This window comes from Borostomias antarcticus, assembly GCF_949987555.1.
Source record: "Borostomias antarcticus genome assembly, chromosome: 22".
NCBI classification, from domain to species: domain Eukaryota; kingdom Metazoa; phylum Chordata; class Actinopteri; order Stomiiformes; family Stomiidae; genus Borostomias; species Borostomias antarcticus.
In genome coordinates this window covers 11,185,373-11,203,093 of record NC_140255.1, presented here as the reverse complement: position 1 = coordinate 11,203,093, position 17,721 = coordinate 11,185,373, and the positions used below count along the sequence as shown (strand labels likewise).

Genomic DNA, 17,721 nt, shown 5'->3' with positions numbered 1-17,721 from the left:
GATGGAGGAGAGGGAGAGAGGGAAGGGAGGGATAGAGGGAGAGGGAGAGAGGAGAGGGAGGGATAGAGGAGGAAGAGGGGAGAGGAGAGGAAGCGAGGGAGGAGAGGAGGGTAGAGGAGAGGGAAAAAGGGGGAGGAGAAAAATGGTCAGTGGAGGAGGGGGGGGTGAGGAAGAAGTTGTAGAAGAGTGGAGACCGGGGAGAATAGAGGGAGGGAAAACGATGAGAAAATGTTCAACTGAGCCATTCTTCACTCCGGAAGCAGCCTCACTATTTCACACAGATCACGATGACCTGGGGGAAGACTTCACCACGTTCTCTCTGCTTTCTCTCTCCTTTCTCTGGGCAGTAATGGATCCATTTGGACGTGATGTATGACGGGAACCACCCAGCTGTGACTGTTTTATGAAGGAACCGGCAGGCAGGAGAGCTTCTTCCACAGACGGGCAGCGACCAAGCTGCCACAGGCGTTCTCATAAACAAGCAGAAAAGCCAGATATGCGGAGCGAACGCCGAGCGAGAAATGACCTGAGGTGGGGATTCTGCGCTGATTAAGACCCAGTGGAACGTTCTTATACATCTACTACTGTATCAAACAACACCAATCCCTTCTGTTTACATAAACGGCTGATGACGGGGGAATGTTGCTGTCAGCGTTCATAGTCCCACTCACAGAATAAACATTAGTTTTCACTTTGCATTCACAAAGGCTTTCATGCATCAACCAAAGAAGAACAGATTGTTCCGCTTTACTAGTGATGGAGAGCCGCTGGGTGTGTAGCAGAGAGGAGACAGGGGAGTGTCTCGGGCTCGGTACCTTCTCATAGTTGGTGAAGCCGCCCATGACGGCCGGGTCCACGATGCCGTTCAGCAGCATGGAGAGGGGGTTGATGGGAAGGTTGGGGTCGTTCAGGTGCCTCTGCACCATGTTGCTGATCTTCTCATTGGTCAGTTGCATGGTTTCCATGGCGTTCTCCAACGGGCTGATCTCCTCCTGGGCACAGGAAGGAACGCGGGGAGGGATGAGGAAGTGAGGTCATCATGCGCGACCCGTGGTAATGAGAGTCCTCTTTAACACTTCAGTCCCGTCGCCACGGTCACTGGGGGTCGTATATCTTAAGTGTCCGAGGTTAAGTAACCAGTTCATATATCATCTTAACACGGGACAGCGCTTAATCACAATCTCCACATAAGCATAATCTGCACCACATGGTTTTTCCATGATTAATGTGACTCCAAATCCCCTATTCCACCAGCCACTTCTACTAATATCTGATAGGAGATTTTCCTTCAGAAGCGGCTCCTATATTCTGGAGAAACACTTGGCTGGAGTGACTGATTGAGGGCCCTTTGTTATTGTCGAAGCCCTTCCGCAGGAGAGATTTCACTCCAGTGGAGCTGGGATTAAACAACCACTCTACATTGATCTGGTTTCTGACAATATACAGTCTCTTGTTACTCTATCACAGCTTTGAACGCTGCCAGTGATACCTTCTCCACTAGCTTTAAGATCTATTTCGGTCCTAGCCTTAGGGGTTCGTGAAGGATATTTGGCACTGAGAACGTACAGACTTGACGTACACTGTAGACTTGACGTAGACTGTGATGACCGAATAAGCGAGGAGCATAGATACTGTACGTAGGCAACAGCTTTGTACACAGAGCTGGAGCAACGCATCAGCCTTCTAGTAAGAGAGGGAGGGCAACATCCCCGTCTCGTAGAGATCAGTGCTTGGTCATCTCTTAGTGAGTGGTCTTTCATTTGTTATGAATCTAAGTGCATGAAATACATGACAGGTAACGTGGCATATATATGGGGGGCGGCTGTAGCTCAGTTGGTAGAGTGGGTCGTTCAGTGATCGAAGGGTCAGTGGTTCGAATCCCAGCTCCAACTGTCCACATGTCAAAGTGTCCTTGAGCAAGACACCTAACCCCAAATTGCTCCCAATGAGCAGGTTAGCACCTTGCATGGCAGCTACCGCCATTGTTGTGTGAATGTGTGTGTGAATGGGTGAGAGAGGCCGTTGTAAAGTGCTTTGAGTGCCGCTAAGGTGGAAAAGCGCTATATAAGTGCAGTCCATTTACCATTTACCATATATAGGCAGTGAGCCAATGACATCACATTGACATCGCTGTCAGCTAATTAAGTAGGACATTTGGAGAGCTGTTGAAACTTGACTTCACCCCCTGTTTCATGATGAACCGAGTTCTGCCAGAGAGGTCGTTTTGGAACCTCGCCAACACTCTGGCGCTGAAACCAATAGATTTGAACATATGTAAGGCATGGTCAAGTAGGGTATGGTCAACAGTATTAAAAGCTTTCGACAAGACTAGCTGCGACCCAAGGGGGTACCACACAGCCACCCAAACACGCCCAAAAACATTTCCTCCCTCCATTCATTTTTTTAGACTTGGGCTCAAGGAGCGAAAAATCCTCCCCATTCACTATCAATGAGGGGGATTGAAACGGCCATATCTCAACATGGGAGGCTGTTGACCTAACAAAGCAATACCAAACATGTCCTGCTCACATGTGCACGTGCGCATGCGCAGAGCTTCAAAATGCATTCAAACATGCATTCACGAGTTCTAGTTACAAAGTCTTTCAGATGAGAGTTTAGCCAGGTTCTCCAGAACTGTGTGTGTGTGTGCGTGTGCACATGTGTGTGTGTGTAGGTGTGTGTGTGTGTACACAGTCTGCAGTGGTGCAGTTCTTAATGACCGTGTAAACAGAGTGAATCAATAGAGAGGAGCCTTGCTGGAAGATAATCACTGATCCTGGAGAGAGAACCAGAGAACAAGGGAGACAGAGAGGGAGAGAGGGAGAGAGAGAGAGAGAGAGAGAGAGAGAGAGAGACGAGACATAGAGAGAGAGAGAGACAGAGAGAGACAGAGAGAAAGAGACAGAGAGAGACGGAGAGGGAGAGATCCACCACTTACTGACATGAAAGGGACTAATCAAAGCGACAAATAAAATGTGATTAATGGTGGAATGCTAGGGGAGCCTAATTACGCTAAGTAGCACATTTGTTTTGGGACAAAATACCGGCACGTTAAAAGCATGCGCATGTCTGGCCTATGACTGATACAATAAAGCCCCTTCACAGTGGAACCTTATAGCCCTCCAATCCCGCACTCCAGCTGCTCTCCCCACAGTCTCTCTCCCGGTCAATATCACAGCCTGGAGAGAACGTGCTGCCCGACACACGGGCCCTACTCAACAAGGAACAAGGAAGCACCTCAGAATAAAAGAGTCATTATTCAAAATCACATGTTGGTGAAGTGCCAGGCTCACTCTGCTCCTAGCGGAGCCTCCTCTCTGCCCATGGCTTTGAGAATACAAACAAGAGTTCAACTAGTTTCCCATGGTTGTAATTCTATGAGGGAAACATTGACAGTATACAGGTTTGGGATCCTAAAGTGTCTTGTTTACAGGGATTGGCTGTATAGATATTTTTGGGGGTCATGGAAGCATCCTTTACAGGCGAGGTAACCAATCGTATCGACCCCCGGGCGCAGATCCTCGTCTGATTAGCTGGCCCTGACACATCAGGCCTCACCGTGGAGACCGACTTGACTTCGAACCAGCGCAGGATGCCAGGCAGCTTGTAGGCGGTGGCGTACGTGGTCCGCTCGATCCACATGTTCTGTACGGAGAGTGAGGGGGAAAAAAGTAACAACCACGTGTGAAAAAGCACTTTGACAATTTTTGAGGCAGGTGTTAGATAATTGCAAGTGCTACTGTATAGCAAAGCAGGACAATTTGTGGGTTATTTTCTTGTTGTTTTGGAAAGCGAGCAGCGTCGGGCGTTAGGTAAACTGCGTCCGTCTGAGTCAGGCAGCTGGGAGTCGGAGTAAGCTGTGTTGGCTCAGCTCATTAAGCCCTGCTCCGACAGCCCCGAACAACACAGCGACCGTCCTCCCCAACACGTCGCACGTTCTCTCCGTCATGCTAGGGTCTCTCTCACGAAGCCTTTCATGTCACTTTACTTTAATCGTGCTGCATGCGTCTGACACGGGCGACCTCCCCTGTCTTATAATGCGATTGTCAGATGATGAGCCAGCGATTTATGCGGCGACAGCTGCATTCGTTTTATGTTCTAACCCTAACGAGGCGGGCTGGGAGAGTTTTGCTATATGTGGTTTGTACGATGAGTCACACTGACAGACGGCGTCGTATCGGAGCAGCTGGTGGTTCTGTCGATACAGAGAGTCTGAGACGTACGGGCGTCGCCCGCGGCCGGTGAGGGACTGAAGGTAAATTAGTCGTTGAGGGCGTGAAAAGCTTTGTATTGATCTGAGAGCCCCGGCCTTCTCCACACAGACGTCGCTGTGAGCATTATAGACGCAAACCATCAATAAACATTACACTGTACACACATGATCTGCACACACTCGATAAATAGCCTAGTAACAGTATAATGCTAAATGCTCTATCGCTACAGTTACTCAGCTATACCAGTAAACAAATCAAATTACATTTAAATCATTTAGCAGACGTTTTTATGCATTGAACGTAAGTAGTCAGTGTACTACTACTAGGCAGAACTCACAATAGTCAGGCGGCTTAGCAAAATGTTGGTGACGCTCCGGACAAAAGCACCAAATTTCTTCCACATGTTCTCCATCACATAACTGTAAATATTTGATAGAAGCCACGTCATCAAGATGGCGGATGGTGGCCATCTTGGATTTCAAAGATGGTGACCATGTAAAATCTATTAGTACCAATATCCAAGCCACCTAGAAGGTCAATCTTGGTGTCAAAATATACATTTTCTGGGTCAAGGAATGCATTGAAGCTAATTAGAATGTCACTAGATGATTATTTGTGCCAAAATCAAATAAATGTGTTCATTCTAGCAATGAATTTACATAATTTTCAACTCGGTTAGCGGTCAGATACAAGGATAACATGAGTTAATTGGATTGAAATTTATTAACAAATAATCAAATTATCTCACATTTACAGCTGCAAAGCTCTGTGCAATTCCACTGTGCCTTCTTGCAACTGCTCCTTGCACCACACCCACTCAAGCTTTTGCAGCTGCACTTCACCAGTTCTCTGCAGGCTTTTGAAGCCATGGGGAGAGTACTCCACACAAGAAGCCAGACCTGGTTCTCTCCATCCAAGGTCCATCCCCATCCTTCTGGACTGGGTGTCGGCTGATGGGCCAGGTCAGACGTCTGATGTCAGGTCAGACGTCTGTAAATTCATTGCTAGAATGAACACATTTATTTGATTTTGGCACAAATAATCATCTGGTGACATCCTAATTAGCTTTATTGCATTCCGTGACACAGAAAATGTATATTTTGACACCAAGATTGACCTTCTAGGTGGCTTGGAACCCGATATATTGGCACTTATAGATTTCACATGGTCGCCATCTTTGAAATCCCAGATGGCCGCCATCCGCCATCTTGATGACGTGGCTCCTATCAAAAATGGAAAGCTATGGTGATAGAGAACCTGTGGAAAAAATGTGGTGCTTTTGTCCGGCGCGTCCCCATCCTTCTCAAATCTGGTCCTAAGCCGCCTGACTACAAGTGTATCTCCTTTCGAAACAAGTGACTAAGAACATAATCTAGTGCTAAAGCCAAAGTGCAAGAGTAGCAAACTCGAAAAAATACAATAGGTGCTTAAGAGGAAGTATCCTGGTAGTACTTTCTGAAGAGGTGAGTTTTGACAGTTACAATTCTAAATGCTCAACTAACACTACACAGTGTGCTACAGTATACCCGTAAACAAATCAAATACGTGAAAATACCCATAAAGAGTACGACAGCACCAACATCAGACTTACGGAGAACTCGTTGTCTGGGTCCTTTTCCCCCTTCCTCACCGGTCGGGAGTACTGGAATTTATGGACTTCATTTATGGTGTAGAAGCTGGGGGAGCAGAGGAAGAAGTCAATTAAAACGGCTCTGGCGAATCTACCGAGGTCGATTGCGTTGCTTCGGGTCAAACGCAGGGCACACTCTGGGTTCACCTGGAGCTGTGACAATTACCGCTGCACTTAGACTAGCTGTCCAAGGCAGAACACACTCATATACAAAGGAAGTTAATCCCTTTTAAGGTGGACGGTGTCCACGGAGACAGCCGCCTCTGTCAGAAGTGAAGGGATGCTGCAGAGCATGTGACAGGACCAGGGAAGTGACAAGCATCAACCCGCATCCACAGGTTCATAGAATGTTCACACTTAAAGGATGTGTTATGGATAGACGCAAACACACTCCCACTCACTCATGTACACACACACTCCCAACACACAAGGCATACAACACACATACTGTATGCAGTCACTGGATTATATCTCATAGACTACACGCACACGCGCGCACGCACGCACGCACGCACACGCACACACACACACACACACACACACACAGAATGACACTTCCAACAGCTGTGTCCTTCCCAAAAACACACCATATGTTCCGCTATTGAGCTGAGTATGACTGTATTAGCAAACCCACATGACTAAAATATCAAATGAACCCGTGGCGTTTCCAAGCCGGCCGCCGGTTAGTGTGTACCGCTGCGGGCACCTTTTTAACAGCGCTGCGTTTCGAGCCCCCGTGGGACTAGGACAGGCCACTGACGAAGGGGCGGCCAGCAGGCGCGACAGAGCGGGCCAACTTGAATGCGAGTTCTGCCAAGCTTTGTTATTGGCAAGGACGGACGGCGTGGAGAGAGAGGACAGTGCCTCCCCCCCCGCCCCCCCACCACACCCGAACCCTCCTGGACAAGCCCAGTCACACACTCGGCCGTTCCCGCCCCCCCCCCCCCCCCACCCGAACCCTCCCGGACAAGCCCAGTCACACACTCGGCCGTTCCCTAACGGAGCTGGTTAACAAGCTGCGGACAAAAAGCAGAGCGCTGGGTTTCCGGTCCAATAAACAGATTGATGATGGGGCTCTAAATCAACCGTGCCACTCCGATGAAAAGCGCTTCACGGTGCATTACGACGCCGCGGGGCTCGTGATGGCGCGATGGCGCCGGGCTGGACAGGGCGGTCTGGGATAAGCTATCCGTGCCCGCTGGTGGTGTGGCTGCTTCAACGCCAGGGAGGCGAGCAGCTTCACTTCATTGTTATGCACCACTGATCTTCCAAAGAGGGATAGGAGAGAGAAATGGAGGGAGAGAGGAAGAGGGAGAGAGAGAGTGGGAAGGATGGAGGGAGGGAGAAAGAGGGGGGAGGGAGGGAGAGGACCATCCCTCTATCAGTGCCCATGCAGGCCTCTCTAATCCTGCCTGTTAACAGAGAGTTACCATATTCACACCGAACTAAAGGAACAAACAAATACCCAGTATTGCTAGAGGGATCAATGCAGGGATGTGAGACAGAGCCCACAGACACGGCCTGCCTGTGTGTGTGTATGTGTGTTTGTGCGTGTGTTTGTGTGTGTGTGTGTGTGTGTTAGGGGTGGGTAGCATCGTCCTGACATATCTCGGTGTGTTTACACAGCTGGGTAAAGTGTGTGCGGGTGGGGGGGGGGGGGGCTTGGTTGGGTCTCTGGAGCCAAAGCCGCAACAATGTTACAGGTGCACGGCAGTGTGACCGCAGCTCTGGGGCAGGACTTAATAACGCTGGGAAACACAGGGAAGATCAAATGTTGTTTGCACTCCGCACACATTTTACATATAGATTTATTCGCCTCTCCCCCGGAGCGCTTTGTCTCTGTCGCTACTAGCTGTCCTCCAACCTCCGGGGAGATCTAAACCCCGTCAGTGGCGCTGCACAAAGTCATTTTATTCTGAAGTGTTTGACTGTGTTTGTGTTGCGGCCCTACTGCAGAGGTGGGGGGTGTCGCCTGGAAGGGGGCGGAATGAGAGGAGGGAGGGTCCGGACTGACCTGACGATCTGCTCCGAGACCGGCTTGTTCTGGAACTTGGGCGGGAGCTCCAGGATTGGCTTCACCGTGAAACACTGGATGTCTGTTCCAGGGAGCGTTAAGGGATGTATTCTTAAATGTCAAAGGTGTGAATGTGTCACCTCTGTAGGACAGGAAATAAACACTCTCCGGAAGGAAGTAGCATAAAAAAAAAAGGTTAACAGATGTTTCTCTCTCTCACTGTGTGTGTGTGTGTGTGTGTGTGTGTGCGCGTGTGTGTGTACAGGTGCATCCCCCAAAATTTGAATATTGTGAAAAAGTTCATTATTTTCCTTCATTTAATTCAAAAAGTGAAACTTTCCTGTATTCAACATGGAGCGAAACATGGAGGCAATGAGTCTTGAAATATTTCACTTCATGTGTAATGAATCTATGAGTTTACCTTTTTGAATTAAATTATGGAAAATAATAAAACTTTCCACAATATTCACATTTTCTGAGATGCACCTGTATGTGTGTGTGTGTGTATGTGTGTCGGTCTCAGGCAAGGATACACTGCCCGGGGGAGTTCTTGATGTCATCACTGGGCGGTGTGGTGGTCTTCATCTTCTCTGCGTTGGGGAACTGGGTGAGGAGTCTGGCCTCAAAGTCCTCCCTGCGCTCGTACTCCTTCCCTCTGTAGATGAACATCTTGTTCTGGATGTAAAGAAAGGATACGATGAGACCCTGAATATACAGTACACACACACACACGTGCGCACAAACACGCGCACACACATGCGCACAAACACTCTCTCTCTCTCTGTCAACATACAAGAAGGCATAAAAGCACACAGAGTTGGCTGTACAGTAACAGTAGCTGTAGTTGTTTTGCTTTCAGCGGTATAAAGGGAGTCTTCAGAAAAGAAAATATGAAACGTATCTACAGATGGGAAAACCAAAACCAGATCTGAATGTCCAAAAGATTCTGTGAAAATTTGATGTGGGTTAAAAGTGCATTAGCCTAATCTGCATATCACAAGGCTGGACCGCCTGATCTCCTGGCATCTCCACATACACTGCTGATTGATAGCCAGAGCTGGGGTCTCACACAGGCTCGCAGGGGAAATACTAGTGATTTAGCCAGTTAATTGGCTCTATTGAATGCACTCCAAATGGGCTCTCCAGCCCTGCTCGCTGGGGCCTAACACAAAGCCAGCAGATCTCTGGAGCTACTGCGGAGAAAGAGACATTCAAGCGGCAGTGGAGTAACACTAATGTCAGAGCATTTCAATCAACACAGCACCATGGCTGTGAAAAGGCACTTATCACAGTGTTCACAGCACTTTGGAAACTCTGTCACATACTGGGAGGTTCCTGACTTGCTTGAGGTTAGTTTATGAGGTTAGTGTGGGTGCTAGACAGCCTGGTATGATATAAGCGACAGCCAAATATACCCCACCCCACCTTGTTTGTCTCTCTTATAGACAGGCAGGCACGGCAAACACGCACGCACTTCCCCACACAGAGACCCAGCCCGATGCAATCTCATGCACGAGCACACGCCTCCATTTCCCCAGTAATTAAATGCAGCCCTGAAATGTGCCGGAGGCAGTTTTTAAATCTGCTCTGAGTGATAAGGTGACAAAAGCTCAGTGATTTTCCACAGCCGTGCGTTCTAACGGCGGGAGAGTCCGCTAAGCGCGCACCGCCACACACATGGGCGCCTGCACTTTTCTGAGACAAGTGATGCTACCGGCCAACACGCCAAATCAATGTACCTCTCGAAACGGCTTACTGCTCATCTATTCGACATTAGAAGTCAGATAGTACTTCTTTCACGGAGATGCGTGTAAATATTCTGGTGGTGTGTTTATTTCAATGTCACCCTCGTCTGGCTCAGTCCTGCCATATCCTGGCTGCTATATCATCATGATACAGGACATCACCGCCAGCGACAGAAGGAGGAAAGTCGAAATTGTCTTTCATACCTTGCGGGACAATAGAATCAATGTTTTCCTTTGATATAATCTAGATCTGCCCATTGTACGTTTCATGAATACTGAATACCTTAGTATGGGTATTCGGACACGGCCATGGACAAGGCAAACAATACACATAACCAAGATCCGTCCACCGCATTTTACACAAGAGGAGCAATAATATAGAAATATGAACTATACTGTAGGCGCAACACAGTCGCTACTGCCAAAGGCAGGAAGGAAAGCTGGAAAAATACTGCCGACTGCCTAAGTTTTAATTAAGTAATAATAATAATAATAATAATAATAATACATTTTATTTGTAGTGCGCTTTACATTCCGAGAAATCTCAAAGTGCATAGGTAATACAATAATAAAAATATACAATAATAATAATAAAAACATTTTTAAAAGATAGATGAAAGATGACATGGGAGAACGGTCAACAGAAAGCTTTTGTGAAGAGGTGGGTTTTAAGGTCTTTCTTGAAAGTACCCACATACTGAGGTGGTCAGGGAGAGCGTTCCACAGCCTGGCCATGGGAGCAGCAGGGCAGAAGGCTCACATCCCCATGGTGTTTAGCTTGAACCCAGGAGGGTTGAGGAGGTTGGCAGTGGAGGAGCGGAGGGTGCATGAGGCGGTCTGAGGGATGAGGAGTTCCTTGAGGTAGAGGGGGGGGGGCATTCTGTATATGCACTGGTGGGTGAGGAGGGAAACCTTGAATTCAACTCTGAGTGAGATGGGGAACCAGTGGAGTGACTTTAGGGTGGGGGTGATGTGGTCATATTTGCACACCCTCATCAGGATCCTAGCAGCACTGTTCTAGATGTACTGGAGTTTCTGTAGGCTACTACTAGGGATCCCGATGAGGAGTGCATTGCAATAGTCCAGCCTGGAGGATAGATCATTGGGCTATGCTGCCTATTCTTATGCCGTGTAAAGCAATTGTAGCCTATGTCTATGCTGTCGTACCATAATTTCTGCGTTCGGATCTGCACTCCTTTGATAAATGAGCGCCAGTGTGTGTGTGTGTGTGTGTGTGTGTGTATGTGTGCGCGCACGTGTGTGTGTGTCCCTTAAAATGCATGAGGTGATATAACTTCTTCGGTCTGCTCGGAAGCTTGTCTGAGAATATCTCTGGTGATGGAACATGACAGGAACATGACAGTTAATATTTCAGACTGTTGTGATGCGGTACGATCCACATAGCGTAAGCAGTGCGTTCCTTTGAGCTCGGCCCCCACAGCAATCACACCAAAGCAGATTCAGAGAAACAGGAGGCAGAAAGTAAAAGATTGACAAATTGACAAATTTGGTTGGATTCACAAATATTGTTTAAAAAATGACTATGCTCTCTTTTACTACAGCATACATCAAAGTAAAGCACCCAACAAGTACCCGAGATTCATATGTAAATGATTATCTCAAGCTTGTGAATCCAGGGTATCTGCAGTTTTAAATGTAAGACTTTTTAGACCTTTTAGTGCAACAATATGTTCAGTGAGACGTAATGCCCATGATCTGCTGAGTAAAATCTGCCCATTACCACACTTTGATTATTTCAAACAGATTTCATTATATATTTTGGTGAATGAAATTAGTCTATTATCTCAAAAACATTGATATGAAAGATAGTTCTAGTTCTACATTAAAATAACATGGATAAAATATAGCACTGGAGCACATTTAAAGGAGAATGCTCGTTTTTGACAACCTGGAACTTATTTACGGCATATTATAAGACGTTTGACTCACCGACATAACTTTGGTGTAATTCGGAGGCCTGTAGAATAAATTTAAAATCCAGCGCGAGCCAAGTATATCCATGTTATGGTAGCGGACAGAGCACTGAGAATGCAGCTTCTAAAAAATCTATTTTCTGCCGCAGATATACTTGGCTCGCGTTGGATTTTAAATTACTTCTACAGGCCTCCGAATTACACCAAAGTTATCTCGGTGAGTCAAACGTTTTATAATATGCCGTAAATAAGGTCCAGGTTGTCAAAAACGAGCATTCTCCTTTAAGTCAAATATCAATAAGTTAAAGCTGCAATTATTGATTTTATTCACATTGTCAAAACTAATAAACCAATTAAATCCACCTGATGTCAGATTGTTTCACTGAGCCATAGTCCAAGTCTCTTACAAGCAGTAAATAACTTCAATGATTGCAGCTTTAGGCATATTTTGTTCTACTGTTGATTTAAAAACAAATTACTTTGCGACCCTGAGCTGGTACAGTAGGTAGTCTACTGCACCACAGGTTGCTTGTGGGTGGAGGATAAGCCAGGTCTGTGAGTAAGTAAGTAAGTAAGTAAGTAAGTAAGTGAGGGGTCCGGGGGTCCTCCCCTACAATCAATTTCAAATTCTATCATCAATAGATAATATTCTATCATCAATAGATAATATTATATCATTAATAGATAATATTATATCATTAATAGAATTTGAAATTGACTGCGGGGGAGGACCACCTGATCTTTCTGTATGATTATGCGCTCATTGAGAGCAGGGGTTTGAGTGTCGAGTTATTCTCTTAAATTAGGCTATGTGAGCCTTTCATATAAGAAATATGACTCACATGATGTTTCACATGACTGTTCTGTAAGTGTAAACGCTCCCTCACCTCACCAGACCTATCAGCATTCCCTTCTGCTCTGTCTAATTCGCTTGAATTATCATGGAAAACATGTCACTATCTTTCCCTTTCTCTTGCTGGTGATGCTGTTCTTGCAAATTGCCAACAAAACATTCAACAATTTGAAAAATCCTTGGAACAACGCATTGGGCTGGTTATAGTGATGGAAGAACGCGTTGGGCTGGTAATAGTGATGTTAGAACGCGTTGGGCTGGTAATAGTGATGGAAGAACGCGTTGGGCTGGTAATAGTGATGGAAGAACGCGTTGGGCTGGTAATAGTGATGTTAGAACGCGTTGGGCTGGTAAAAGTGATGGAAGAACGCGTTGGGCTGGTAATAGTGATGCGTTGGGCTGGTAATAGTGATGGAAGAACGTGTTGGGCTGGTAATAGTGATGGAAGAACGCGTTGGGCTGGTAATAGTGATGCGTTGGGCTGGTAATAGTGATGGAAGAACGCGTTGGGCTGGTAATAGTGATGTTAGAACGTGTTGGGCTGGTAATAGTGATGGAAGAACGCGTTGGGCTGGTAATAGTGATGGAAGAACGCGTTGGGCTGGTAATAGTGATGGAAGAACGCGTTGGGCTGGTAATAGTGATGTTAGAACGCGTTGGGCTGGTAATAGTGATGTTAGAACGCGTTGGGCTGGTAATAGTGATGGAAGAACGCGTTGGGCTGGTAATAGTGATGTTAGAACGCGTTGGGCTGGTAATAGTGATGGAAGAACGCGTTGGGCTGGTAATAGTGATGGAAGAACGCGTTGGGCTGGTAATAGTGATGTTACGTGTGATATCGAAGCTCCAAGGCGAGCACATAGGCCTCGCTTTCCATAAAACCACATGATCAGTTTGTTTGTTTTGAGTCGTAGATATACGAACACGAAACCCCCCTTTACATCCATGAAATAAATTACAGACTGCCATCCAATCAGGTTCTGTAACAGCACCTCTATACAACACAAGTGGAGTACAGAAACTCCTCTGCCGAGCGATTTTTAAAAAGATCTTCAAGACAATTTGAGACTTAAGGCCTTTTATTTAGTTACATTTTTGAATGTTGAAGACTTTTTAAGCACCCGCAGATACAGTACCTCGGAATCCACAGTCAGCATAATTTATTTGAAACATATTGCTAGGGTTTGATAATAATGAGCAAATATCCTGAAGCCTGATCACATTAGCAACTAATACATCATGCAGCTGAATTAAGCGCCGTGCAGTAAAATCAATTCTCCAAGGGGCAGAAACAAAAGTGCCTCTATTAGATTATTGATTTCTTCTTACAATCTAGCACTTGTGAAGGCTGGGGAGATGATGTCCAAACACAAACAGCAATATGAAGAGTAAAGGATCTTAGTAAAAAGAGTACGAGTAAAAATCTTAATTAGCACACCACAGATGAATACATCCCCAAAGACACTCATGCGGAGAGCTGGGTACTGACGCGCCATGATGAAATGTACCAAGGGGGGAATCCATATTGAATATGAGAGTGCACTGTGGGTCTAGAGGCCAGACAGTGTTCATACAGTACAATGCAATGCAACTTCACATATGATCTTTACTTGGTAGTAATAACAACTTCACCTTTTTTAGCTGCTATCAGTGAGCAATATGCCTCTAATTTGCATCCATGTGGTATGGGCGCTACAGCGTTCCTTCAATAATACCAGCTTCTTTCCCCTCAGAACAAATGTTCCATGGTAAAAAGGAAGTCGTCTAAAGAGAATATGCTTTGCAGAGTAGACCCTCTCAATACTGGTGCCTGCATCTCTGACGGCTGTGATCTGACAGAGAGAGAGAGAGAAAGAGAGAGAGAGAGATAGAGGGGGGAGAGAGGAGAGAGAGAGAGAGAGAGAGAGAGAGAGAGGGGAGAGAGAGAGAGGGGGGAGAGAGAGAGAGGGGAGAGAGAGAGAGAGAGAGAGAGAGGGGAGAGAGAGGGGATAGAGAGAGGGGAGAGAGATAGAGCGGAGAGAGAGAGAGGGGAGAGAGAGAGAGAGAGAGAGAGAGAGGAGAGAGAGAGAGAAGGGAGAGAGAGAGAGAGAGAGAGAGGGAGAGAGAGAGGGAGGCCTGTTCTAATGAGCTGGTCGTGGTGTAAATCGGGCTGAGGGAGGACAGTGGATGGGTCTTCAAAAGCCTTTTTAAACAGCGGGCCAAATTAGGCGAGCGCAGGCAGCTCCATCTCTAATGGAGTTCCTGGCCCGCTGAAGGAGAGGGGTTATGGGGACCTGACGGGGTATTAAAGGATCCTTGCGCACATCTTCACAGGGAAATATAATGATCAGAAGATTCCTGTTCTTAAATGCCACAGTCCTTCAGATATCGTATTCTAGGCGGACTGGCGACATTTGGTGGGAAAGAGAGGGTGTGATAAAGCAGCTGTGGTATCTCTATAGGAGAGCTGACGCCTGGTTACATCAAATTAAACATCTGCCTTGGAAAAATGTTGGGGGCAAAGGGAGCAGACTGAAAAGCAGCCAAGTCACCCTCATGCTCTACGCTACCGGTTTTTCTTTTAAGCTCTGCTAGACACATCAGCATCTACAACCAAGCCATCTGTGACCCAGCAGCAGAAACACTTGGGCTAAATCAACCCCCTTTTTCATTAAATAGAAATGGATACAGCAGGTCATTGAATACTAAGATGAGTATAAGAGTCCTTTTCAATGAATGAGACTGACTCAAGTAGCACATTGTACTCTCTACTCTTATCAAACGAAAAAAGCTGTCTTGTCCACAGTGAAACGCTACAGTTGAGCCTAATTTATGCATATTGAAAAGTGCCGCTTGACACAATGTTGCTCGGCAAAAAATAAGTGTCGCTCACTACCTAGCATTTATGGTTCAAAGAAGCTTCTCGTCGGCAGCCTGTGCAGCAAGGTTTGCCTGTGATGGCCGAACCTTTGCCTGAAAACTACGACGAAATGGATGATGACGTTATAGAGGAGGAGGAGGCTGTTAAATATATATATTTTCGCTGAGAGAGAGGGGGAGCAGAAGAAAGATGAGTATGATTTGACTATGAGGTTATTTCCTCACAAGCCCCGCCATAATTTCCTCTATCCCGTCCATGTTTAAAAATACAGACAAAACCAAGACAAGGAGGCCAAACAAGCGTATCCATGGCAACGAATGTGCCTTCTATCTAGCTATCCAATCACACTTCAGAAGGGACTGTAGGTGCACGGCGTCCCTCGGCAGCACTCAAAAGCGTAGCTCAAGACATCGTACCTGCCGAGTAACAGTTTCAAAAGTGTCGGAGGGAGATGGCTGAGGCGTCCCTGCCAGACTCTCAGGCCATCAAAAGTCCTGCTTCAGTCCAATCATCACACTCACGCCTAACATTCCTCACGCCTTTATCTGCCTCCCTGTCTTCCTCCTCCTTTATCTGCCTCCCCGTCTTCCTCCTCCTTTCTCTGCCTCCCCGTCTTCCTCCTCCTTTATCTGCCTCCCTGTCTTCCTCCTCCTTTATCTGCCTCCCTGTCTTCCTCCTCCTTTATCTGCCTCCCCGTCTTCCTCCTCCTTTATCTGCCTCCCCGTCTTCCTCCTCCTTTATCTGCCTCCCCGTCTTCCTCCTCCTTTATCTGCCTCCCTGTCTTCCTCCTCTTTTCTCTGCCTCCCCGTCTTTCTCCTCCTGTATCTGCCTCCCCGTCTGTCTCCTCCTTTCTCTGCCTCCCCGTCTTTCTCCTCCCCGTCTTCCTCCTCCTTTCTCTGCCTCCCCGTCTCTCTCCTCCTTTCTCTGCCTCCCCGTCTTCCTCCTCCTTTCTCTGCCTCCCCGTCTTCCTCCTCCTTTATCTGCCTCCCCGTCTCTCTCCTCCTTTCTCTGCCTCCCCGTCTTTCTCCGAGCTGTATCCCTTCTGCTCTGCTGCTAATCCGCTCCATTAACGGCTGCTTGAGATTCACAGCTTGTTTCTGGGCGAGAGAAAGTAGCCTAAGGGGTTAACCCTAACCCCACAACCTGCCCCCCCCCATGTGGGCCAAAAGCATGATCATCAGGATAGTCAAATCTGACTGTAGCTCAAATTAATGCTTTTTTATTTTATATAGTACAAAAAAAAAATCTGCTTCCGACATTAATGATCCCGCCAGAGCACAAATCAAAAATACGCCCTTGCAGTAAATGTACAGTATTGATTGGCTGTTTTTTGGCCCGGCGCTAGGCCACCCTGGCGCTGTGATGGGCGAGTGGGGCGTACGTACCCGGAGGAAGGAGGGGAAGCCCAGGCCGTAGTAGCCCACCGCAAAGTAGTCCGGCTTGGGGCGGATCACCTTCACAATGTTCTCGTAGAACTGTGCCTGCTTTCTCTGCAGAAGGACAGAACATTTACCTGGAGAAGCGTATGATCACACACGCACGCACACACACGCACACACACACACACACACACACACACACACACACACACACACAGACACACACACACACACACACACACACACACAGACACACACACACACACACAGACACACACACACACAGACACACAGACACACACACACAGACACACAGACACACAGACACGCACACACACACACACACACACAGACACACACAACACACACATCTGGCATATGCTAAGAATGATTCATCTTAAGGAATACAGCCCTGTTTCATGGTTCCGCTACACAAAACAATGCAGTATGTCACACCAGCTTTCTACTTACCAAGGAAGCACTCAGCTGTTCAAAGTCAAACATCTCGTTCTCATACTGTTCCGCAAGCTCCTTCCCCAGGATAATGGCCTCCTCCCACATCTGTTGACAACGCAAACACGCAAGTAAACAGATACGTCAAGAAATAGCAACAGAGGCTATACTGCAAAAAAAAGAATCCATGCTACTTGTTCCATTTGAAAATAATCCGGTGCACAAACACGTAAGAATGGATTGTCGATATCGTTCAAGCTCACTGAACAACACTGTCCCAAGTATTCATGAAGTGATTTCCCAGTGAGCGCTCTGACACCTCGGGACGAGTAGTTGCCTCGTCACTTCGAGGCCCCTGCCGTCGATTGACTGGTCACGTCTCTTCTCTGTCCTGGCCTGGTGGTGGAACGAACCGCCCACTGACATCAGGACAGCAGAGTTGCTGCCCATCTTTCGCCGCAGGCTCAAACTCACCTCTTCAAGAAGTACTACCAGAACCCTCCCTCTTAAGCACCTATTGTGTTTTTAGTTTTCTACTCTTGCACATTGCCTTCAGCCCTAGATTATGCTTAGGCACTTGTTTAGAAATCAGATGCACTTGTGAGTTCTGGGGGTAGTAGTACACTGACTTACTATGTT

At 47.0% G+C, this 17,721-nt stretch overlaps 1 protein-coding gene across 1 annotated transcript in view; it reads right to left on the bottom strand.

Moving 5' to 3' along the window:
- Positions 1-17,721, bottom strand: part of dock1 (dedicator of cytokinesis 1) — a 246,792-nt gene that overhangs the window by 13,076 nt on the left and 215,995 nt on the right. The window contains exons 39-45 of the mRNA XM_084456190.1: positions 17,101-17,190; positions 16,636-16,740; positions 8,392-8,533; positions 7,859-7,940; positions 5,806-5,890; positions 3,559-3,645; positions 816-992 (exon numbers count right to left, since the gene is read on the bottom strand). Of these exons, the coding sequence (XP_084312316.1) occupies positions 816-992; positions 3,559-3,645; positions 5,806-5,890; positions 7,859-7,940; positions 8,392-8,533; positions 16,636-16,740; positions 17,101-17,190 (768 nt within the window). The remainder of the gene's footprint in view (positions 1-815; positions 993-3,558; positions 3,646-5,805; positions 5,891-7,858; positions 7,941-8,391; positions 8,534-16,635; positions 16,741-17,100; positions 17,191-17,721) is intronic.